The 25,880-nt window shown below is 38.5% G+C and overlaps 1 protein-coding gene across 3 annotated transcripts in view; it reads right to left on the bottom strand.

Annotated features, from left to right (window-relative positions):
- PKP4 (plakophilin 4) overlaps window positions 1–25,880 on the bottom strand; it is a 63,422-nt gene that overhangs the window by 23,429 nt on the left and 14,113 nt on the right. For 2 of the 3 annotated variants that reach the window (XM_057415607.1, XM_057415608.1), the window contains 7 exons: window positions 14,329–14,363; window positions 10,017–10,148; window positions 9,670–9,860; window positions 8,281–8,842; window positions 6,018–6,209; window positions 4,215–4,435; window positions 1,392–1,520 (listed from right to left, as the gene is read on the bottom strand). In XM_057415607.1, coding sequence (XP_057271590.1) covers window positions 1,392–1,520; window positions 4,215–4,435; window positions 6,018–6,209; window positions 8,281–8,842; window positions 9,670–9,828 — 1,263 coding nt within the window. In that variant the 5' untranslated portion in view covers window positions 9,829–9,860; window positions 10,017–10,148; window positions 14,329–14,363. The remainder of the gene's footprint in view (window positions 1–1,391; window positions 1,521–4,214; window positions 4,436–6,017; window positions 6,210–8,280; window positions 8,843–9,669; window positions 9,861–10,016; window positions 10,149–14,328; window positions 14,364–25,880) is intronic. The other variant, XM_057415606.1, reaches the window with a different exon arrangement.

Below are 25,880 nucleotides of genomic sequence, written 5' to 3'. Positions count from 1 at the left end.
ACAAAATTATTCTCAATGAAAACATAAAATGATTTGGCCAAATCTCAGTTCAGTTGATACTTTAGAAAACAGAATCTTCTATTACATTATTGAAAAATGCACTGGGTATCAAGATGGTCAATGTCTTTGCTTACACCTTAAAACAACAAAAATGAAGAGGCTTGGAAAAACCAATTGAACTGGTCTATGACCAACACCAGATCTGATTTTTACCTGTCAAAGTAGAGTAACAGAAATAAAATGAAAGACTGATGACTTGGAGATTCTTCGACCACTGTTTAAAGTGTGTGTTTTTCAAAAGGAACTCTGTATTTACATGCCTAGATATATGTACTCTAACTTACGTACCCACGGGATACCTAGTTTGGCGCTGATCAGTTAGAGAAGCCACTGCTACACCAAAAGCCACCAGGAATCTCTACCTAAAGACATTCAATGGACTTTAAGCTTAAAGTTATTCACCTGGCAAGATTTCTATAGTAGGAGATGAGTATTACCTTATAGGTTATTTATTTGACACAAACTACATTGAAAGCAGATACTGCAGGATGCTATAAAAAAGTAATTTAAGGGTTGTTCTTTTTCAAGGCAAACAGTTTTTATTTCCATTACTAAATAATGAAGAAAAAAAATAACAAGGGGAGTTAAACCTCCCCCTTGTACATCAGTGCAGCGTATCAAACACTGCATCTGCCATACGCGTCCATGGTATGGATACAAGTCACAAATGACAAAGCAGCTGTATCATTTTTTTCAATCTGTACTCAAACCATGATGGGATAGTTTTATATATATAATTCAGAATAAAACTGGGATAGAAATCCATTCTTAAGGTTTGAATTTTGCTGCATCCTTGGCAGCTGTTTCTGCTCTGAACAGGCATTTAGGTTTCTAAATTAAAAATAAATAAATAAATAAATATAAAAAAAAACCCCAGAATTCTTGTAAAATGATTCAATTATGAACTAATATATCAGTATTGTATTAGTATTTACAGGTAGACACTCATTACCTGGAAGGGTCTTTCATTCATTCCCTGTAGTTTCGCAGTTAATTTAAAGATTCCACCCCCCCAAAAACCAGTTTCTTACACTTACACCTTCAGGTTTTACCAGCGCAGGCACTCTAGGCCATTTTGCTAGATTTTTAGCATCCTTAATAGCCTGGCTATTGATCAAAATTGATCTAGTCTTTACCACAGCATTAAAATAATGAAGTTAAATCATGAATGAAAAGACAAAAGCAGTCCTCAAATAAAGCTTTACTGAATTTGGCACTAAAATAACAACCCTTTCCTATACCAGATAGTTTCTTGTGCTGGCTCCTGCTCTGAAAGGACCCTGATTGCAGCTTCCCCATCATCCCAGACACCATCATGAACAGCACAGTACCTCCGTTTTCACTTTGTTGTCCCCAAAGCACAGATGCTGGAGGTAGGCAGCTGCATTCGCCTGGACTGACGGGAACTGGTGCTGAAGCATGTGGATGACTTCAGGCAGTTCTGGATCTCTCCAAGCAAACTCCCTTCATTAGATGAACACATTCAGGAGAAGGTGTTAGTTACAAATGTACGCTTATTTGCCAAGTAGAATTACTAGAGCTTCTCAAGTGTTTTTCAACAATTCTGATTTTGTTCTGCAGTATCAGGGTGTCCTGGGGTCAACAGTAGCAATCATTTTTCTCCCTCTTAGGGATCGGGGAGGAGGAAAAGGAGGGAGTGAGTGAGAAGCTGCATGGTTCTGGGTTGCCAGCTGGGCTTAAACCGTGACACAGGGCTATGAGGGAAAACCAGGTATATTAGAGTAATTATGAGTCACACCAGCCTTTAGTCTTCCAATTGGAAAAGGACATTTTACATCCAATATTCTTCAGTTACCTTGGTTGTCAATCAAGAGGAATATATATATATATATATATATATATATATATACACTTGAGTATACCAACACAAACACTGCAACCTACATAAACCTCCCAACACATATACAGCAAACACCCACTTAACCATGCTGCTCAGGGGCATCTCTTCCATGCAGCATTCCCCCCCCCCCCCCCCCCCCGCCTCAGTGCTCAACATTCTTCCCAGTCTGAAGTCAATTATAGTTCAACAAAGGCTGCAGAGCCTGAAATTTCATCACCATGGTCAGCTGCAGGAAGTTTGCATAATTTGAGTTATTCAGGGCTTATAAACTTAAAATCATTAAAATCAAATCTCCTTCATTAAACACTGATTTTGCACAGACAAATCCTGGAAAAGTCATGGAACTTATCTATGCCAAATTCACAGATTTAGAAATCAGCTCATTAATATTTGCTATGCTTCCTTCCTTCCGTAAAGGGAGATTGAGGGGGAAGGTAAAAAAAGAAAAAGAAAGGAAAAGTAGTATCTAAGTTTTCCCATGCTCAAAAATCCAAGTACATGAAAAATTATATCCCAAGAACAGTGTCTGGGGAGCTCTTCAAAGGGTAATGCCCAGCCAGTTGGGTCTCCCCAGGATTCTAACAGTCACCAGAATGGGAAAAGTCATGCGCCTACAATGAACTGCTCAACAACTTCAGGGTTTATTTCTCTATACTAAAGACTAGAAGTCCTTAGGGAAAACTGCCTTTCTAAGAAGACTATCCACTTTCTGAATGCTCCCTTGCTCACACTCTGGAGCGAGGCATTTAAGCAGCCCAGGCTGAGGCAGCTGTTAACACTCACCCAACCTCTGCAACAGCATGTTATACTGATCAGAAACTGTAACAGATTAAAACGTAATGTAAAACTAGTGTGCTGGGAAATTACAAGGTAAGAAGGTGCATCAGCTATGAGAACTGAGGCAGAATTTCTCTGCAGTTTTTTGCTGTGAACGTGGGGCAACCCTATCATAAGTAACTGCTCTTGTAAACCAGGCCTGAACAGACCAGCCAGAGCTAGCAAGCATTATTACTTAGATTACCTCAACTGGATTATCCAATTAACATTGTTTAAATGAATATACCATTCAGTTAAATGAAATCAATCCAGTCCTTCAATATCTATTAAAACCCCCTGAAATACATTATTTTCTACTAATAAACAACAAAATCTATTAAAATCCGTGCTTTCATTTTTTTTGACTCAGAAGTATAGGGCCAAACTAGAAAATAACTGAACCAGGCCATGAGCCTTCTGTAAAGTGGGGAGCTAGGAGGATTTTGGTGTAAGACTCCAGTCTGACCATCACTATTAGCTGTTTGTTTGTTTCAAAGGTTATTTGGTGCCCTGCTGTTTCCCTATGAAGACTACTGAGGCACTACTGGAGCCCAAATCCTCCAGAGCAAGATGCTCTGCGCTCAGTTCTTTCTGAGCTTGCAGAGTGGCCCAGGGGCTTCCATGACCGAGGAGTGTCCAAGCACTGTCCCCACGAGCCAGCAGGCTGCAGATGGCAGGAATTTCTAGCAATCACTGGCCCACACTGAAGATAAGCAGCGCTGTATATCCCTCCACCCTTTGCGTGGATCAGGGTTTAATACTTGCATATTAAAATACAAGGTTTCAATGAACAGTATACCAAATTGTCATGATAATAATAGACGTGTCATAGAATACAGAATAGCTTTGATTGGAAGGGAACTTCAAAAGTGATCTAGCCCAGCCCCCCTGCAATGAGCAAGGACATCTTCAACTAGATCAGGTTGTCACATGCCCATGCTGTGTACATACATTTACAACTTCAAGCTAGTAAAAATATTAATGTGTATTCACTTTCAAGATGGCACATTTATATATAATTTTTAAACTTACATTGTTTTGAAATGGAAGCAGGCTGCTCATGAAAACTTCACTCAAATAAATTTCAAATTTTCAAGCCCTGGTTCCCATTCCCATAAAGAGGAAACTCACTAATATCACAGGTTGCCCTGCAGAGTTACTCAAAAATACTTGGAATACAGCAGTCAACTCTCATGAAATTTATACCTATTTCCTATAATAACTTCTACAAGAAAATAAACATGGAAGGAAAATGTAATAATAATTATATTCATGAAAGTTGCTCTTTCTTACTGTAACAGGTAGACTGTATTTAATTACTTTGGCTATGAAGGCATAGATCTTAGTATCTACATTAGCCATGCCCGTTTAAACAATATAAAACCGGAATATGCCCAACAAATACCAAATATATTCAAGGAATGTACTAAAAATCTTATTATGGAAAATACATGTGATCCTTGAAAGATGAATGGACTTGCCTGGGGTCCTTCTGTATGCTGTCAATGGATGGAGATCGCGTGGTCCCATCGTCGGCAGGCGTTGCATGCTGCAGCCTGCTATAACTAGGCTCTGACAGTCGATACTGCACTGATCTGTAGGGTTCCGCATAGGTGGCTGTCGTGTTCAGAGCATAATTATTTCTTTGGTATGTGAGTGTGCTACGCTGACTGGATGACCTCTGCAGATTTCCAACTCCTAGTATAAAATCAGTATTAAAAAACAAACTAGGTAACAAATGTCTATGGAAGAGAAGAGGCAACGAGTGGTCAAAAGTGTAAGCAAAAAAAGGAAAGAATTGGTCTTAAAATTGTGTACTGTGTTCAACACTGAAAGCTATTGCCAGATTTAAGGGAGCCATTACTCAGTGTCCCAGGGAAGAGAGAGATTAGTTACAGAACTAAAGGTTTGGTGAAATCAAGCTTATGCTTCAGCTTGCCTCAACAAGTATTTAAATACAAAATGCACCTTGTGCCATCAAGCAGAAATCAGGATGCAAAATGTTTTCAAGGCTTATAATAAAATTCAGTTACTAACAGCAATGTCAATTTGCAGCTGTACCAAAAAGGAAAAATAACAACAATGTACAGAGTTTAGATGGTATTTTCCTTTTCCTAACTCCATGCACATTTTCCCTGACAAGAAGTAACAAGAGGAAGATTTCAAAGATTAAGCTGATCATTTCAAAAGCAGCAACATGCATCTTCCTCACTTAACAGAGCTGTTGTGGTTTCTTTTGCTCTTCCAAGATAACTGATTAGTTATCTACCTTAGGTAGACAACTAAGCAGAGCATTTCAGTTCCTAGTTATATTTCCTCATTGGCACATACTGACAAACTTAATTTGCCTACACTAAGTTGCAGAAGACCAGAGAATTGCAAAAACTGTTGCCTCCTTCAACATTGCGTATGCTTAGTGTTTCAGTTACAGTAAAAAAAAAGTTAAAAAGCAACTTCCAAATGTGTGAAAACGTCACACACGAACTGGACACTTCTCTATAAATATTTCTAGATAGTTACTTGGCTAAATTTCTCTAATACCGTGGGAGGTTTTAGAAATTACTCCAATATACAAGTTACTGATCAACCTTAAAGAATGAAGTGCACTGCAGTACATATTGCATGTCTTGTCACAGGCAATCAGTTCTAGTACTACTCTAACACCTACACACTTTGTAATACAAGAGTAGAAATTCTATGAAATATTACAGAAATATTTCAGTTTCAATATGCAACCTTCAGATGTAGCATCTTAACATGATCCTTTGCTGAGAAGTTGGGCAAAACCAGTATTTTTACTGTGAAAGCCACAGGAGGTACTTTAAGTGTGCAAGCTATCATTTTACTGATGAGTAATAAAAAGAGAAATATAAGAAAATAAAAAAGAAGAAACTTGATTTGTAAGAAAACATTGCACAGAGAATGCAAGAGGAAGCAATGCATTTTGCGTGTCATGAAATACGCTTCCCTTAGTTGTACCTGAGTGTGTGGTGTCAAACAGAAAATACTCTTCCCCCAAGCTGACACTGATACATAGCCCCAAGTATTTCTTCCAAACACCACAAATGCTCTTCAATTCCTGCTGGTTATTTTCAGTCCTTCAAGCCTAGTTTCTGCCTCCATTATTTTATAACATCTGGCTTTTCCTTTTGAATTGGAATTATACATCCATATCATATATGCTCTCCTATGTGCCATAGGTTCCAGGAAACTCCAGTGAGCAAATCAAGCACGACTTTGGATACAGTCACCAGAGGAGTTGTGGAAGCCCTTTACCCACCTGACCCTGTTCGATACAAGGCTGACTGGGATCCCTGGTGGAGCTCAATCGTTCCGTGATTTGGACTACGGTACACAGGACTGTAGTAAGTTCTGCCTTCGTAGATGGGAGTGATGTGCAAGTCAGGAGATACAGCTGATCGTAACTCTTGTCCTAGCTGGCTGTGTTGACTAGCATATGAACTCCTCAGGCCTGAAACCAAGAAGAGGAAGATATATACACGGCCTATATAAATTAAAAATAATAAAGCTGTCATGCTTGAAGCTTTCTTCTTTTAGCCAACATAACACTGAAAGATTCAATGACAAAGAAGCATTTCCTTGATGGAAAGTTTTGTCCATACACTGACAACGTTTAAGTTTTCCAAATCAAGTTTTTTGGTAGCATTTATAGTTGAAAGTCTAAAAAAACATACAGAGTAAAAGGCAAGTCAGCGTGTGCAGTTCACAGCTTCAGCCATGACAAGGTAAGTTGGGAACCCAGCAGAAATTCAGCTGTGAAATAGGCACAGCCTAAAGGGGGCCATCATCCTGAAAATGAAGCAATATATAGCAGTAACAGCAAAAGTCTTCTCGGTGGTGGCAGCACCATCCCTTCCAAACTCACTCCAGGTCCTTCTACTCTTGGCATTCTTCATTTATTCTGTGATTTCAGCAGTTCTGTTCATTTACTTAAATTCTTCAGAGTACAGATGACCAAACATACTTCACTTTGTATTACAGTAAGTATGGCAATCACATACATCCCACCTGTTCTCAGTCCAGCATCCTTCATGCATCCTCTCCTAGACTGCTAACCTATCTTTTTAAATCTTACAACATAATTTATTGTCATCTTTCTTACCTAATATTATATGCAGAGTTTATCTACAACACCAAATCATAAATTGTTAACATAGTTAGCAAATACATATGTAACATATGGATAATATGGCCAAGGCAAATGCATTTTTAAATGTTTAGTCATTCATAAATTCAGTTAGGGCATAAAGCCAGCAAAATTCTGGGTTTAAAAGATAATAAAAATCCCTATTTCATAAAATTAATACTGGTTTGCCCACTTTGGCACTACTGTTGTAGGCACTATCACTTTAGCAGCTATCAAAACAATGAGATGTGGTAAGTGAATTGCACAAAGGTAACGAAATGGTGGAAATTATGGAACAACTTCAGAAGACAAGCAGTGATGTGTAACCAAATATATCCTGCATTTGAATATTCCCCCCCTGCCCCAGAATCACAGACCAGCTCTATCACAGTGTCTGAAAGAAAACCCATGGGGGTCTCACAAAGCAAAGAGGCAGCTGGATCAACACTTATCAGGTGATGATGCCATGTCCTGGGAAAAAGCTCATCTTGTTACCACTGCAGTTTTCCCAGAACATGCACCACAGGGACACCTTTCCCAGAGACTATACGCACAGAAGAGGACCTGACCATACACAGATCCTCTCCTTCAGCTTACCAAGCAGGGAAGAGTTCTGAATGACACTAAAGGCTGCTATGGTACTGGCCTTCCCCACATTCAAATTTCCTCTCAGAAAACTGGTCAAATTTGAGTTTAAGATTTCAGGTGTTATATTGAACTTCAGTATGAGAGTTGAACAGAAAAAACAGACATCTTAGTCTGTTCAAAGGAGCGCAAGGTCTAACTTCAAAATCACCTTGCCTGAGCTACTTTAGGTAAGGTTAGAAGAAACGCAGTAATGCAGACAGAACTTAAAATGTAAAGTAACTGCACCTTTACAAGAACTGCCTCTACCTTTTAGGGCTTGATTTTAAGCTAATATTACAAAGGTTAACCCTAAATTTAACTGAAGTAAGATAGAAATATTAAGGGAAAAAAGACTAAAATTCAGTGGTACTAAGTAACATATTCTAAAAAAAACCTAAATATAAGACTAGTTCCAGCCTAGTATCTTTCACTTTGTGTATAACCTGCACATAAATTTAAATGTACTTTATCTTCAAAAACACTGTACTGTCTCTGTTTGGGTAACTCAGTTTCACTTGGCTTCTTCGAACATGAAATCTAATTTAACATAGCAATGTAGTAATGAAAGAGAAAGACAGTATTCACAGTGAACTTATGGTCTGATTGAAACATAGTGCTTGACATCAGTATTTCCAGCTGATTTGATACATCTTCCACAGTTATGTTGTAGTGGTACAATGCTTCATCCATAAATTGATTACTACATTAAGGGTTTTCCAGTTGTAGTTTCATACCAAGTTTTAAGCTGTGTCTTTACCTTTTTACTAACCTGTAAGGCTGTCTGGCCGTGGAGGGACCATTCTCTCATATATATCGTACTGCTGCTGTCCATATTGTTCAATATCATGGATTGTTCTTTGCAGTGTTGTTCCCAAATGCTGTGGAACTGCAGTCATGCCAGAACGCTTTGGGGAGGAAGATCCCAGCTGAGTTTGGGATGGAGAAGCTACTCTGGTTTGTACATCAGTAAGGGCAAGAGGAGAGCCGACTCTAGCCGATGTTTGGTAATTGGAAGTCCCACCATTGGGATTTGCTGTCTGTCTGGACGTAATCGACCCAATCCGCCGCATAGCTGTTGGGGAGGAAGGTCTCTGTGCAGCATAAGGGGATGCTGCCCGCTGTACTGGCAGAGTAGTGGATGAATACACGTGAGAAGCAATGGATCTTTGCTCAGTAACTGATGGAGAACCATAGCCGCTACCCAGAGATGTTCTTAGTGACCCCCGTGAAGGGGAAACACCCGTGCTGACCATGTAAGAGGGAGACTGTGCTCTGGATGGCACTGAACTGACACGTCTCATGACTCGGTTGGTAGCAATGCTTACCGAAGGCTGTTTGAAAACAAAATTATGTATTAGTTCTGTCATTTAGGACATGTAGTAGATTCTTCTCTCCCATAAGACAGAGAAGTCAACAGGAAACACACACAATTTAACAATATATAGAAGCAGCTGAAGAGTAGCTTTTACCCTAAACATAATTCCTTCAAGTTTTCCTATAACTTTTTTTTCTAACTAGGATTTCTTAAAATATAAAAAGGCAATTTAATAGTAAAAAAAAAAAAATAAAAATGAATCTGTTACTCATTCTTATTTGGCTTTCCATGTTAATATGTGCCTATGCTTTCTTTCCTTGCTGCTTTACCACTCTGGAAATGCTAGAAAAGTTATGCAAAGAGTTCTAGTACAAGCTAATAAAGCTCTGTCAGTTACTGACTCACTAACATTCTGATTAAAGAAAAAGGAGGAGAAAAAAGCCAGAAACAGTAGAAGGTGCAGGAATAAAAATATCACCTTCCTCTAAGCACTATATTTACATACAGGCTACATTCTCAGAGGTTTTCTCCAGTATCACAACTGAATTTCAAGTAATACTTTCCTGATATTACACTAGCAGTGTACACTGCAGTCAGGAGTCCCGAGAAGTGTCACTTCATTTCAGCTGCAGTGAATGAACCAGATCACATATATGCTGTTGGCAGCAAAGAAGTCTCTTGTCTGCTGAAAGCCATTGCTGCTTTTTAACCAGTGAAGGTGTTAAATGAAAGTGTAATGTAAGAACATTCATTTCAGCCTATGCAAAGGTACGCCCAGCTATACACTACTTGCTGCAACACAGACAGGGTGCAGAGAGAGAGAGTGGACTATTTTGAGCATACCTGCACAGATGTCTGCCCTTCAGCTCGTGAGCTCCTCACCAAATGGTTGTTAGTGGTTCCAATAATGGAATACTGCTGTCTGTTTTCTGATTTGCTCAGGTTTTGGCTGTTATGGAAACTGCTTGCTTCCTGGTAGCCACTGTCAGAGTAAGAATTCATTTGTGTTGAACTTCTTGAGTTACCTACAGACCCTGTAGGTAGGAAGCCAGTGTAAGAATAAAAGCATCAAAGAACTTCACAAAAATAAAATGATATATAGCTTTTACTTTTTGCATTCATAATTGCATTACATTTTCATACAGTCAATACCGAAATATATTCTAGTATTTAAAGTGCACACAACAGACCCTCACTTTCATGGAGAGATGTCTGCTCCGGTGAGTAGAGGTTCCCTTGCTCTGGTTCTGTCGTAATATCATAGGCATTGGTGTGAACGCTCTCTGATGCTTGGGGTTTGTTTACAGTGGTGGTTGGAGGATCTGAAAGCATAAATTCACTAGGTAAATCCAATCTTTCATATGCAAGTTTCCTGCATGCTCAATCATAGTGATTTTCTCACACATACTAACAAGGAACTCGCTTTCAACATGAACAGAGTCTACTGGCAGACAGGTATCATCTGCCAAACTCAATGGAAAGAATGTGGATACTAAGATCTGAGAATCTTGTTTCCTTTAGTTTTGATGTAGTTGTACAATTTCTGCAGTTCTAATTTTTCAAATGCATGTTCCAATCTCCTTTAATGAAAAAGGCAATTAAGTACTTTGCAGAGTAGAAACACTGTGCAACTGTGTTGTAGTGCACAAATAGCTATCACTTGTCTTAAGTGTCTTTTATCCAAAGAGCTTCATAAGTGAAAGGCTGAGTTGAATTTCATCTGTGTATCTCCAGAAGCTGCTGCCTATTTTATACATGTTTTACTTCATATACTACTATTCAAATGTTTACTTATTAGTTCTAAGAGTATTAGCTGACCTTTAGAGCAAGGGAAAGTGTCATCATACAAAGAAAAAACACCAAAGGAGACATCACACTGCCATTATGAAGAAAGGCAAAAAAAGGACATACACGATAACACTTAATAACAAAAAAATATGGAATTAAATTATTTTGGCAGAAATATTAAGCATCCAATTGCCATTACGTTACACTTATTGATGAAGAACAAGTGTCATAGATGCAGCATGGAATCAGAGAATGGTTTTGGTTGGAAAAGACCTTTAAGATCATTGAGTACAACCACTAACCCAGCACCGCCAAGTCCACCACTAAACCATGCCCCCAAGCACCATGTCTGCATGTCTTTTAAATACCTCCCAAGATGGCGAGTCCACCACTTCCCTGCGCAGCCTGTTCCAGTGCTTGGCAACCCTTTTGGGGAAAAAATTTCTCCTAATATCCAATCTAAACCTCCCCTGAGGAAGGGGAGTAGGACATACGGGTTACATGTAAAGGTAACACAGATATGTAAATTCTTACTGAAGAAATGTATGAATGAGTCTGGAGTGGAAACCAAAAGAAACATGCCAAGAAGCAACAGCCAAGTAAAAACTTGTATGACTGCTTCATATCGAAAGCTGTGAGCTGTGGGCAACGAAGCCTGTTGTGTGCTCTCTGAAAATTAATATAACAGCCCGTCACAGAAAGGCAAAACTGTTAGGAGCTTGCAGAAATTATGTGCTAGGAGGAAGACAGGAAAAGAAAATTCTCTGCAATAGCTAACAAAAACTCTCTCAAACTGACAAAACTCCCTGATATAAACCCAAGTGGCACTCGTGCAAAAAAAATCCCACGCAAACCCAACAAAACAAACCAAAAAAACCCTGAGATATGATCTATTGGAAATTCTAACAGCTGCTATTACCGTATAGCTCAAAAGAGAAAAAAAACCTCACAGAATATTTGTGCCTACCAAGCTGTAAAGCAATACTCTGCTTTTCACCAATAGCTGTACACAAAATGCTGGTGTCTTGCTACTTGCACAATTAGCCATGATGAAAAACTGATACTAAAATGTTATGAATTGCTGTTCTGAGGAATGTTTGAATATTATCCAAATACCAGATTAAAAAAATAAATTAAAAACATCTTAGAAATGACAGGCAGCCAGCACAGTTACTTATCAGTAGTACATTCTTAGGTCAAAAACATCTAGTAAAACTTGCTACTAATTAATTTACTATAATAGGAGCATTATGACCAGATTTCATTAAGATTTAATAAGAAGTGTTACTACACTTCAATTAATTTAATCATCAGTATGCCTAGAAATGATATGGAAAACCACCACTTAAATAATTCCCTTCCACAGCTCCTGCTACACTAACTTGACACCAGATCATAACAGTGAGTATTACATATTCTTTAGAATAGAATACTTGCAGGGACTGGGACATTTAAATTATATTAAAAGTCAGTATTTTAATCTTCAATCTTTTGTTTGTTTAAAAAATACAAGGCCCTGTTACTTCACTTATTTGATACGACACAACAATAAATTAACATCAAACTGACAATCAGTCTTGGGAGAAACACACAGAATAAAGTTCAATTGTGCAGTGCTGTACAGATGTTCCTAAGACAGAGGTCTGAACCAAAACCTCTTCCATCACATATCTGCTACCAAGCAATTGCTTTCACAATGCTGAAAAAATAAAGATTGTTTAGGCTCTCTAACAAAGGCAAGAATGCACAATAAAATGAATTGTTGACTTTCTCTCTTCTCTGATACTATAAATCATGAGGAGAGTGCCCAAAATAAAATAATAGCCTTTTCATAAATGGCTGCTGATCTAACATTGTTTATAAGCATCTGCAAAACAACATCGCTTTATATTTCTGGTAAAAATTGTGTGCAATTCTATTGATACATAAAGCAATTACAGCTATGGTCACATCATCTACTGATGGTTTTTGATATAAACTACTATCTGCAGTCAGGACAAAAGGTGATTTAAGGGAGCGGTTTCATGAATCTTCAGTATTTTTCAGACTGCAGTTGGTAAAGCATCATCAATGGCACTTCTTTAAAACAAAGCTCAAGAGTGAACCTCTAAGTAGATTCTACAATCAGGCTAGCACCACAACATAAATGTAAACATTAAATGAAATGCGTATCAGGAAATTCTAAGCAAAACCTGTATTTTTTCAAACATGCCTGCTTCTGAGCAATTACTCCAAAAAAGCCTTACTTTAGCTACACAGAGGTGTGAGAAATACACAGCTAGATTTATATTGATGCAGACAGTATTTATATAGAACTATGATTTTTTTTCTGTAAATTAAGCGACTTCTTAGAAATCTTCTGTGCATATCCCTGCTAACAAAAAGAACTCTCCTCCCATTTGCGTGTTTAACAGAAAAAAGAAAAAACAAACAATAGACAAAGAATAAGTTACAGGAAAAACTGAGGAAATAAAGAAATGGAATGCAACTGGATGAGATAAAGAAGTAGAACAGTGACTGAGATCTGTCAGAAGGTGTCTTTACCAGTTGTGAACTGTCACAGGAACATTTACAGAACATGGGGAAATAACGTGATTAAAAAAAAACAAGTACAATTTTCACATTGAAAGAATAAGTGCAGGTAATTTCTCAATGACTTGAAAAAAGCGAATTTGACTTCTCTTTAGAAACACTGCTAAAGAAATACCTAAAAAGCAATACCATGACTAGCAAAATCCAAATGACAAGACAAGGTGTTGAGAATATTAGCTTTAAAAGAAAGGAAAAAAGATGATGCATACCTCACCTCAGCTGAGGTGATACAACAATGCAACTGAAAGCACATAAATACAATTATACACAACTTTAAGAGCCTAGACAGTAAATAAGACAAAACTCAGGAAGGGGGAAGAAAAGTAGATAGCTTAAGAGACTTATTTACATAACATAGTCACAATTATTGTACTTGTGAATCTGCTTGAGTGCACAAGCAGATAACTACAATGTGTTATTCTTTGTACTTCAGAAACTGACAAGCTCTCACAACAGCCTGTGTCCTTAACTAAAGCGATGGTGTGAACACTCTGCAGAACTTGGCTAACTAAACTTTTAACCAACACCAATTGTGATTTGACTAGATCAGACCAGTTTTGCTTGATATGACATTCTGCCAATAGCACACGACTCAGAGAAACACGATCCAGGGCAAGTAGCAATTCAGAGGGAGTCAAGGTCCCAATTCCAGTCCTGTTGTGTGGTTTTGACATGTTAACTCGGCACATACACTCCATCACTCTGGAGAGATGACCACTGTTCAGAGACTGACTATTCAATACTACATATTTTAACTAATGCAAATCCCCTAACTAGTTAAATGCTCTGATATATAAAAGAAAGATTGGTTTATTTCAACAGACACTTAAATGTCATTTTCAAGGCACAGTTCTATCCATTCCACCTAACAGACTCAAGAGTAGATGTAGAAATAGTACAGAGAAGTGTTTCTTGTTTTGAAAAAAAGTTCACCCTAAGATACAAAAATAGAAAAATCACTCTCAGAAAACCTTTTGCTTATTGGAAATTTTCTCACTGAAGAAAGAGTATCTGTAAATAGAAAATCAATTTTCATACTTAACACATACAGTGCGGCCAATGACTGCCAGGAGAATACAGGTTTGGGGGCTTAAAGCAAATTGTACACATAAAAGATAATACCTGATGATCTCCAAGGAAATGACTTCTCAGTAGAGCTGCAGAAAAAAAAAAAAAAGAAAAAATCACAAAAATGTGGCTAGTTTGGATTTATTTCTTTAACCAAAGCATACAAAACTATACAACCTCCCCCCAGCAGATGAAGTCTCAATAGCCCTGTCAATAACACTCTGCAGCACTTTACATCTGACCACTAAACCATGGGTTACTGATTTTATTTTTCTATTATTCTGGGGGAATGCCTCGTAATGCAACGTATGGCAATTTCCAAGCAGCACAACCTATCTGCAACAGGACAGGTAAGAGCATGATTTCTGATACGCATTTCCTATTTAAGGTGTAATGACATAAATAAAACAGTATAGAGCTCTAAGTGTTCCCAGTCATGTGTGACACCTGCAGTAAACAAACCACTCCAAAGACAAGCGCATTTGCTGCTCAGGATAGGTCTGGCAAGGAAGCTTGGGAACCACACTTCTAGAGCATTTTGCTTCTCCCTGTGAAGCAGTTTGAAAAAAAGAACAGAAACAGACCTACAATTTATACTGTTATTTCAATTTCCAGGTTCCCAGAAAGAATTCTGATCCTCTGCATACAATAAGCATTTAAACCATTTGACACACACATACACGCATCTCACCTCTAAGTGTAAACAGCTAACAGATTCTATACTGCCAAGGTTGGAGATGACTTAAGAAACAATTATTCCACAAGATCCAGCATGTGTTTCATAAACCCCTAATTCTCATATTTTTTGAATAACAATATTATAGCAAACTACCGTTAACCATGTTGTTTTTTCTACAAAGCAACACTCTTTCATGTATTGATAATAGTATTGATGCACAACTACTTCTGCAGACAAATGCAAAACCATTCATGTATTATTAAAATGAGATACTCTATTTTTATGGAAAAGTGTATCTCATATTACACATGAGCTATCAAACTGAATACTATATCATTTTTGCAATGCTGATAACTGCTATTTTCCAAACAAAAAGATACTGAAAGGAAAAATAGGCAAGTCTATCAGATTTTATGTCTAAATATCAGCATGAAACTGATTTTGGGTAAGATATATCTATTTCTAAATTAGTATTATTTACTTTACTTCTTTCTACCATAGCGCCAATTACAAAAAACTTCAGCGCAGCAACATGACCACCACTAGACGCTTATTTTCTAAAACAAGAAGCCTTTTGTGGAAACAAAGTATTTCTGTATAAAAGAGTGCTAAGCTTGCACACCAGCACAGGCTGATGTCAATTTACACAAATTACAACGACATTTAAAGAAAAGGGAGAATATGGATTCAGACTTCAAGTTCCTGAAAAGCAACTTCATGTCTAGGTACTAAGAATTTTTACTACGTATTGGCTATTCTTTCCCTCAGTCTACAATTCTAGCATCTTCATTTTTTCTTCAGAATGTACATAAAATGCAGCAGTTAAATAGACTGAAACTTGCTGTACAGAATTACACGTGAAAAGCTGGACTCCTGACTGAGACCTTCCAGGCTCCTCTGCCTTCAGAGGGTTCTTTGTGTTCTACTGCATTTCTAAGATGCTGGGAGAAGGGTGCTTCAGTACCAACTCCATCAAATCCAGATGTGTGCCTGAGCTTTCACAGGTATTTTATTTTTCCTGAAGGACCATCTTATCCAAGCCCAGGAACACAAATATCTTAAGCTTAGGCAAAACTGACACCCCTTGGCAGTAATGGAACACATGTCCAATCAGAAATGCTAAATAAATACATAGGAAAAAAATCAAACTACATGTCAAAGCGTAGGCAGCTAGCTTACCCTGGCAATCAATTGTCACCCTGTGGGTTTAACGAGGGTGGCTTAAGAACTTACCCTATGGCAACCAGCAGCTAGCTACCTTCCCTGAAACTCAGCTAACTGGGACCATGTGAGTTCTGTCACTCCACCCGAGTGCACAGTCAGGCAGATTAGTTTTAACTACCTTCAGTGGTATAGTTTAAATTGGGATTTCAACAAACCCAGATTTTGCATGACAGAACCTGCTGAGGCGTTTCAGGAAAGAAGGTCATAGCCTCCAGCTAACAGGAGGTAATAAACAGCTACAGATGGTTCTTTCTTAATCTATTACAGCTCTCTCTGCAGAAGAACAGACTAAATGAATAGGGTACACAAGCCAGACATCTTGCTGAAGACCCAAATGTATCCAAAGACACCTGGAACTCCAGAGCAAAGGAACTGTACTACCATCACCTGGCCATTCCAGAGTAGCAAGCAGTGCCAAGACCACCAAACCATACTTTTTGCACAGCCTTGGGCTAAAGTTCATTCAATTGAAATAAAAAGTTCAAAATATTTCTCTTTTCTAGTACACTACCACTGAATCCCACTAGTGCCTTACCTCCAGAATGTTTCTCTAGCATATTTTGGGGGATTGTAACTACATGCCAAAGCAAATTCTGCACAACTTCACACTAGTTTTTTGCCTGCAAACTTATCCTTGTGACTATTCTGACAAAACCTTAAGAAAATATTTCTGTTAAATATTTTTTTAACTATAAATAATAAATAAAAATATTACTGTTAAAAATTCATGAGGAAATACCAAACTGGTATTTCATTCAAGAGAATTTTTATAAAACTGTATGAATTTTAATTATTGAAAGCAGAGTTCTGCATGTTAGTGCATCTACATGAATTCTTTACTGAGTATATTCTTTACTCTTCACTGAGCAAACCTGGATACAATGTGTCCTTTAATCAGTTACTGTTAGCCTATTCATTAATACTTTGCTGCACTAAAGTGAAAACTGAAGACTATCTTATAGGTACAGTGAACACTCGCCCTAGGATTCTCATGCTACCAGAACATCAACTTTTACACTCTTCACCTCTGCCTTCACTCCTCAGGCTTTCTGGAAAGTCAATTCCCTATAATAAGATGACATCACTCTGCTGGTTTAGCGAAGGTAAGAAGTGCCAAGCAGACAGAAACACTTCACTCTTACACATAAAAGATTATAAAAACCCTTAACATGTCTCTATCCAACACATCTGGCTAACTGAACTTTCTTTACATGCACAGGACTTAAGAACAACAAGGTTTCTACTTTAGAAACTACTTCATTAACATTTAAACTGTTTAGGAATGTAACTTGATTCTTATTATCTTACTTTTGCAGAAGTCCAGTATCTACCCCCTACCAACTTCAGAATCTGATTTTGTCACTTTAGAGATGAAAAGTTGGAGTTACTGAAGCTTTCAGCTTTGAGAAGTCTAATGCATTTTATTGTACCGATTAAAACCCAGCGTGGTCACATACTGCACTTTCAAGGAGAAGCTGCTGCTGTTATCTAGTCCTTAAGGTGTCTTTTCCTAATACTAACATGTAATGCAGCAGGACAGCTCACATGTGGTGCACTGCAGTTCTAAAGATACTTAATTTTAGCCCACTATTATCCCTGAAAAAGAACTAGGTTAGTAGCACAGACATGTAGAAACTGTATTTTTCCTTCAGAAAAATTTGGTATGATCTATATAGTTTTCAATTAAAGAAGTTAGAAACAAATACTCTTCCCTTCTCAATTTGCTTTGCAAGAGGAAAAAGAACAGGTGAAATAAAAGCATAACTCTACACTAAATGCATACAAATACATACACCCAAACCCTAATTTTTCAGCCAGTGTCCTGGGTTCAGCAGTAGCAGTCATGTTTTTTCCTTTGTGTTAACTGGTGCAGTGCTGTGTTTTGACTTCTAGTTTGAGAACAGCGTTGGTGAAGCCGATGTTGTCGGTTGTGGCTAAGTGATGTTTACCCTGACCAAGGACTCTGTGAGGCTCATGCTCTGCCAGGGAGGAGGGGAAGCTGTGAGGAAGCAGAGACGGGGCGCCTGACCCGGGCTAGCCGGGGAGGTATTCCATACCACAGCACGTCATGCCCGGGGTGGGGGGTAACTGGGAGTTACCCGGAAGGACAGGAGCTTCCGGGTGGAACTCGTTTTCTTGGCCCGTGGTATCGTATTCTCTTCCCTTGTTATTTTCCCTTATCATTGTTTTAGCTGATAGTAGCGGTGGTGATTTGTTGCTGGACTGTTCTTGTCTCAACCCGTAGGAGTTGCACTCTCTCGATCCTCCTCCCCGTTCCTCCGGGAGCGGGGAAGGGGAGAGCCCCGGTGCAGGGGGGGGGGAGACGGACACGGACCTTGATTGTTGTCAGCTCGGCACCACTCACTGGGAGTGAGTGAACAAGTTACCTGACTGGGTTTAAACCACGACAGCCAGTAACACAGATGTTTGGTAACTGAAGATGGAGCATGCATACAAACTCTACTGAAATCAACCTATTTCCTTTTTTTTAATCCTTTCTATTTTTTTCTCACTTGTATTTCCTAAGTATCTGAAATGTATTTATTTCTTTATTTTGTTTATTTTTTGGTCCCCTTTCTCAATTTCAGACCTTTTCCTTGCCATCTCACAGCTTTAGTTCAAAGCTGATGTCTTAGATACAAAATTGTACGAGCTGCCATTCTGGAAAAATATAATAATCTGCCAAATGGCAGAGTTTTCATATGAAGTTGGTTACTGAGACAAAGCGTACTAAGTATCACAAGTACCATTTTACATTCCTGCAGCAACAGCTCTTAAATAAACACTTTCTACCTCTGGACTTCCAAGTTTGAAAAGGAGGTCAGCATTTCTCTCCATGGAACAGCTATGACAGCTCAAGGACTTGGCTGCACTTCACAGGCAGAAGTGCCTGACCGAGGTCATGGCTGGGCCTCCGACAGTACCTGTGCATGGGACAGCAAGGCTACAGGAGGAATGCAAAACTTAACAAAATGGCAGATTTCTAGGTTTTGTCAAGATGTTTTGAGAGCAGCATGCTGGCTTCTAAAAAATAAATAATAATAATAGAAAAAGCAAACACAATTATGATCTTCAGTTTCTAGATCGGACAGTTAACCTGAATTCTCACTGCTACATACGTCTTCTGCAGCTACTATATGACATGAAACAGATTAAGCCCATCATCCTAGCAAGTAAGATGAAATGTATTTCTGATTTAAACAGTACTGCTTGAGGGAAAAGTATCTATTTCCCTTGCTTATTTTAACTGCTTGACTATACCACTGTTGTCATCAAAAAAGGCGACAGCTGAAAATATTAAGTATTATTTATTAACTGTTTCTAAAATGGTGAAAAGCTGTAAAAAGCTAAATATATAACTCTGCTGAAAATGTTATGAACTTCAAACACATTTCTTTAATATTTTAGTTTATTGCTGGCTGATCTCTCCTCACTGGAATACATCTGTTCTGTCAGGCACACAGTAGCAAATGGTTTACTCACAGGGATCTGTGCTTTCTGCTTAGGCAAACCTGCCAGCCAAAACTTAAGTGCCTGCTGAGACTGAACGCATTGTTTTACTCATTCTTTATCTTCCATTTTAGATATCTACATCAAGAATGTGTTTACAGATATATGCAGTACGAAGGATTAAAGCTTTATACAACTGTCAATTCCTGTAATAGGAGGATTTTTCTAATAAAATGGTACATATGAAACTCCACAAACTTGTAATACACATTTACAAACAACTGGCAACCATCAAAAATCACTATAACTACATTTCATTTCTGCTTTTCTTGTTGACGAAGGTTAGTAAAATTTTCACAAATACTTTAGCTAAAGAAGCTTCAACTTCTCCAACAGCTGTCTCCTTGCATTCACTAACACAATTCCTGTGCCCACTCTGCTAAGCACTGTACAAAGTACCATAGCCATCTTATGTCCACATACAAAAATTAAACAGCTCTGCCACCAGAAACAAATGGTCCTATGACCTGGTAGATGTTTTCAGCTGACACAGGCAGGCACTAATGCTCTGGATATGAATTTAGAAAGCTGTATCTGGAATACTACACTCAAAGGTGGTCACTCAGACTGAAGGAGGCTATTTCGGTTTGAAACCCAATGCCACTGAAGCAACCGAGACTCCCAAGCCACCACAGAAGGAGGTCACACAGAAGAGCTGGACATGGGCAACCCACCAGCTCTACAGACAGCAGATCACTGCCACCCTACTGTGCTGCCTGAAACCACACACAGCACTGTGACGGTGGTACCAGCATACCACCTGTCACCAGTGTCTGCCTACTGGTATCACAAAATAGTAAACTAAAAAAGGTCTCTGTCACGTTTCACTATCTTTCGAAAGAACTAACATCCTTCAAGTATTATTTTACCTAAATTATGCAGCACTGTAACTATCGTGAAAATCACTGTCTTGTCTGTACTTCAGGTATTTTCAGAGGGTGACAAGTTGACACGTACCACCTGATCAGTCACAACTGTTCATACTGACTTCAAGTCATCTTACATGAGCACTCCTACGAGCAGTTACAGTAATTCAGCTGACACACAGTCACTGTGTGTGGTGTGCAGTGGATGTACATTCACAGACAAAATAAAAATACTATTTCATAGTCCAGTCTACTACTGGGTAAGACAGTATTTACATATGAAGCTGAAGTCAATATTAAATCATCCCTCTTCAATTTATCATCAGAACAACTCATAGCAAGCTACATTTTTTTTTTCACATTTGAACATCAGCAAATTGCATACCCTCTCTCTGCCCCACCATATTCCTTAATTCTACTGGCATTCAAAGCTTTGATGGAATTTCAAGAAAGGCTTACAGTCTGGGTAAACAGAAACCTAAATATGAATATTGGAGCTGTAGCAAGGAGCTTTGCAAGTTTCACTTATTTTCAATGCAGACATGCAAGAAAAAAAAATAAGCATTTCTGAATTCCTGTGGGCCCAAGACAAATGATAGCACACCCCATAATTTTAAATGAACAGGTAATGCTGCCCAGGTGCCGCAGCTGAAGTGCTGAAGGAAAGAGATGGCATTAGGCATCAGAGATCTGGAGTGATGTCTTCTGTACCTAAAGACAGATGACCCACTCACTGAGCTAAACATCTTAAATGGCCCTAAGAAATGATGGATTGACTGGAAATAGAATTACTTTTTAGGTCCTAAAAGTTAGAGTAGGGGAATCTACAATGCTTCCTGAAGTCATCTGGTTAAACTACACCCTAGAAAATATGCAACACAGTGCAGTCACATCAAAGTTTGTGTATCCACCTTAACCACCAGTGAAACTACTTAGAAGCACTGCTCTTACTGTATTTACACTCCCAGGACTGCCTGAAAACCAGAAGCAAGCAAGTAGGAAACTGTAACAGACAGAAGGAAACACAATAGAAAGTTCTGTCTAACATGCAGGTACAGTCAAAAAAGCAAATTCGAACTAGGCTGTTGAAAAAAATGAGAGAAAATCCTGAAAATCTGCTGATACTACACAGGTCAACAGTTCTGTTCCTTTTTTTTAATCCCCCTCCCCCATTTTATACTAGACGAATTAGCCGAGATAAAAGATAAGAAAAAATAAGCTAATTTCCGCAGTCAATTCTAAAGTACAGGCATTTCAAAGTTCAGTCAAATAGTAAAGACAAAGGAAGAGACTCTCAGTGAGCACTCCATTCTCACGTTCTGAAATGAAGGGCACAAGATTCCATTGCAGAAAAAACAAATGTTTATATGTAATTATTCGTAACACACAGAACAGCAATTCTACAGCTACATTAAAGATATTTATAATACACTAAGTAAGAACTGGAACAGCCTAAAACAATCATAGCATGGATCAATTTCCAACAAAGGAGATGCTTTTATTCTGTAAGAAAGATGAGTGCTGCCTCAGAGTGTTTAGCATCTGCAATCCAAGGACTGGTTAGCATCTACCATCCAAGGACTGGTTAGCATCTACCATGGCAAGGAGTTCCTAGCCAGCTACTACTTTGGAATTAATCATCATCTCTTCTGAATTGTTCTGAATGGATACTTAATATCTGTGCCCAAACTATTCTTCCAGCAGCTCTCTGATGATCAGGCAGGAGGTCCTGATTTAAAATTATTCATTACTCAGCTAAACTCTGTCAAATACATTTTAGCCCTGCTCTTATTCTACGCTGAAGCTCTGCAAACAATGTAAATCTGTTCTTTCATTTCAATTTAACGTAGCCCTTCAATGTTTTCAAATTTGAGTAAGTGCAATATTAGTGTAAACAAACAAACAAATAGTTTATATTACTCCTTCCCTCTTCCTACCCCAAAAGTGCATACTGATTTCTATAGGTAATTTTTATGGATCTTAGAATTTGCCACGAAAGTTTGGTGACATCCTATATTGCAATATATGCAAGAAATTTCAAATATAGCCTTTGGAAACACTAAATTATCTGATATGTCATGCCAACAGAATTAAACTAGTTTCTGTAAGGGTAATTACACCCAGATCAGCTCACTGTGAACAGTCTTGTTCAGATGAGCTTGCTGCTGCATGCCACGGAATGCCGTGTGAGGGCCGCCCACAGTTTGGAAGCGTCTTGCATGTTACGACTCCTCAAGTGGAACAGAAGTTACAACTCGGCGCGACTGCACACTGTCTTGCAAGTGGAACTACTCACTCTGTTTACACTCTTTATCAGCATTCTGCTGTTTTATGAGGAAAAATTGTGTGCCCATGAAATGCAATCCATGTTCATCTCACAGGAAGTTTACAGTTTTCAGTCACAGAGTGCACGTTGCTCTGAACCACTTTGGAATATTTCTACTACTACATAAAGTGCACGCTGTATTTCAGCTGGCATTGGGAAAGTGGAGAAAAACCTTCCTAGTAGTATGAAATACATTTGATTTTACAAAACTCAGAAGACTTCAGGTAGACACGTTATTACTCAAACTGACTGCTCAGTACCTGAAGTGTTCCAATTTTTTCATTTTCTCTACTGCCTGCCAAAAGGGTTTGCATTCCAATGAAGTCTGGTGTGCCAGTTCTGAACTTTTGTTAAAGTTGTCATGACAAGCTGCTATTATGAGTGCAGTATTTTACAATTAAATTAATAGGTATGAGCCCTTTGGTTCCCACCACCACTCAGTTTTCACAAGTTACACACAACAGGTAACTCATCAAAAGAATCAGTCAACTGTGAGATTCATAGAGCCAACTCCCACCTGAGAGGTTAGGCAATGTGTTTTATAAAGTGAGCCTGACTACTGACCCTTGGTACATACTGATATCTATCTTCACCAGCATATACTCCAACCCATCTGGCAGCCCAGAACTGGACCAGTAACACAAGAGATGCAAAGTTAGCTGCACTGCTGCATCTGGTTGTAGGAGGCGCAACAGCCCTGTGGCTTCTTCACAGAAACCTGTGTGTGTTATAGCATGAAATGCAAGTAAGAAGATACAACTGCAACTTCACATGGTTTTTCTTAGTCTATCATCCCTGATCTTGTAGTGTATAACACAGCTAAAAAGGATTTAACAGTTACAGGTAACACTAATCATGTACCATGTCAGGCTCTTACGTGGTTTGAAAGTGTACAGGATGCCATGAAATATCTTGGAAGTGCTGAGCATAATACCCATTTATAAAAATAATCATGAGATAATAATTTTAACACGCAAGTAACTTACAGGTACACAAAAGTAAAGCTCTAAGGGAATCCAGGGCCGCAGGTGATCTAGTGCTTCCTTCTCCACCCCCTACACTATTATTACTTAGGATCTGCCGATTCGGGCTCGTTATCTTTCATGCTCGTCTTAAGGGAGCAAACCAGCTAACTACTCGTGTGTGCTGCTTGCATTTACAATACAGTTGTAATACAGGTGGGCAACAGCCTAACAAACCCAAACTACACGTACCTTCTGTGCAACACATGTTTCTTAAGGACTAACCGCAACAGAATGAACCATGCTCCTGAAATGAGAGTCCTCCTCAGGTGTGCTCAAGTAGGCGACAGTCTAACCACCAGTGCCTGCCTCTGGACTGATTCATCCAGGTGTACATCAGGGCCTGCACTCTGCTAGTGTTTGTAGTGTCTGGGTTAACAGCCATGAAGATAGGCTGAGAAGCTACATGTGCCAGCTGAAGAAGCTTAAGCTGGTTTAAGGTACTGACGTCACATTCCTCCTTGCCTCGCAAACTGCTACCACAGCTTCCCTTGGGCTGGCACTTGTGCAACTGGGTGATGAACTGGCTCAGAGGAGTGACTTGACTGACAGAGAACAGCTTGAAGCCCAAGCTGCAATCACCAAGATAGGCAAATGCTGCCACAAAAGCACCTGTGATTCCATGCCAGTATCTGTTTTGCCAAGCAGCACAACCCCCAAGCCAATGCCAGCTTGCAGGAATCCGATTTTTCAAGTGTATAAATCAGAGGCACTGCTATGACCACCAAGGTCAACCAAACCTCTAGCTAGATGCCTGAAATGAAATGCTCCCAAACATTTTAACCACATTTAAGGATACTAAAGCACACTCCCTTTGAAATAAAGCATTGTTGATTTCCTCAGGGACAGAAAACTTCAACAAAGGACACAACCCAAAAAGAGTACTCATCTTAAGCTGAATGAAAGGTGATTGGAGACATAAAATAACTAAAGCTTTTAACTTATTCTTCCATAGGAATTCAACTTTTTTAGCTTTCAAAATGGAATCTGCACAACAGCTGGAGAAATATGTGGATCTAGAGGGAAGACAGGCAAGTTTAAAGGGTATACAACAGTCATCTTGTTCAGGAACATTTTTGAGTATTTCAAAATTTCCTATAACACAAGTTCTCATGCTAGTCAAATGATAACTCGGGTCAGGCAGCTTGAAGTATAAAAACAATGGTGTTAGCTGGTACAGTGCATTTTCTAACTTTATTTTTAAAATATTTACCTCCTGTTTCTTAAGGTTTTGTAGGGAAAAAAATCCATTTAATTTGCAAAAATAGTTATCGTGGCCACAGGAAGAAACATTCAGAATGATACCCAAGTTTACTGCTTAAAGACTATAAACACATAGTATTTAAGGCAAGAAATAACAATGTTCAGAGCATTCCGTTCATAATGTTCAGTACATAAGCTCTATGTACATGCCAACCTGAAGTTTGCTGTAACCTGAAATGCAGATATAAATGTTTCATAAGAGAACACATTGTTACCAAGGCTCTCAGATTCAAGAGCTACCAATCATTTGATACGCTTGAGATGAATGAGTGCCCAAACACATTTAGAGGTAGAAAGTTTCCTAAGGGATTAAAAAAAAAAAAAGACCTGAAGTACTAGTTATACCCAAAATATTAACAAAATGCTTTGCTATAGTTATTGTCATCATGTGAACTATATTAAGTATGTTTCATGCTATTTAAATATGCTAACAATACACTTGGAGCAAGATGTTCCCTGGAAACAAATGTAACAACACAAAGTATTTCAGAAAAGCTGAATGAAACTAGATAGTTAATTCCGGGAGAAAAATTATAGGATTACTGCATTTAACTAGCACTGTCACTTTAATACAATCATGTATTTCTCTTTGACTGAATCTTAAAAGTAAAATTCAACATATTTTAGGAGAAATTAAAGCTTTACGTACACTCTACTGAAAATGTAATCAATTATTAAGGAGGCCTCTTTAAACTGTCCCATAAACTCTTTACAGC

This window comes from Pezoporus wallicus, unplaced genomic scaffold (assembly GCF_028554395.1).
Source record: "Pezoporus wallicus isolate ANWC-B61680 ecotype Strahan unplaced genomic scaffold, APGP_CSIRO_Pwel_v1 contig_736, whole genome shotgun sequence".
Classification (NCBI taxonomy): domain Eukaryota; kingdom Metazoa; phylum Chordata; class Aves; order Psittaciformes; family Psittacidae; genus Pezoporus; species Pezoporus wallicus.
The sequence above is the reverse complement of the archived record's forward strand: the minus strand, read 5'-3'. Positions and strand labels throughout refer to the sequence as shown.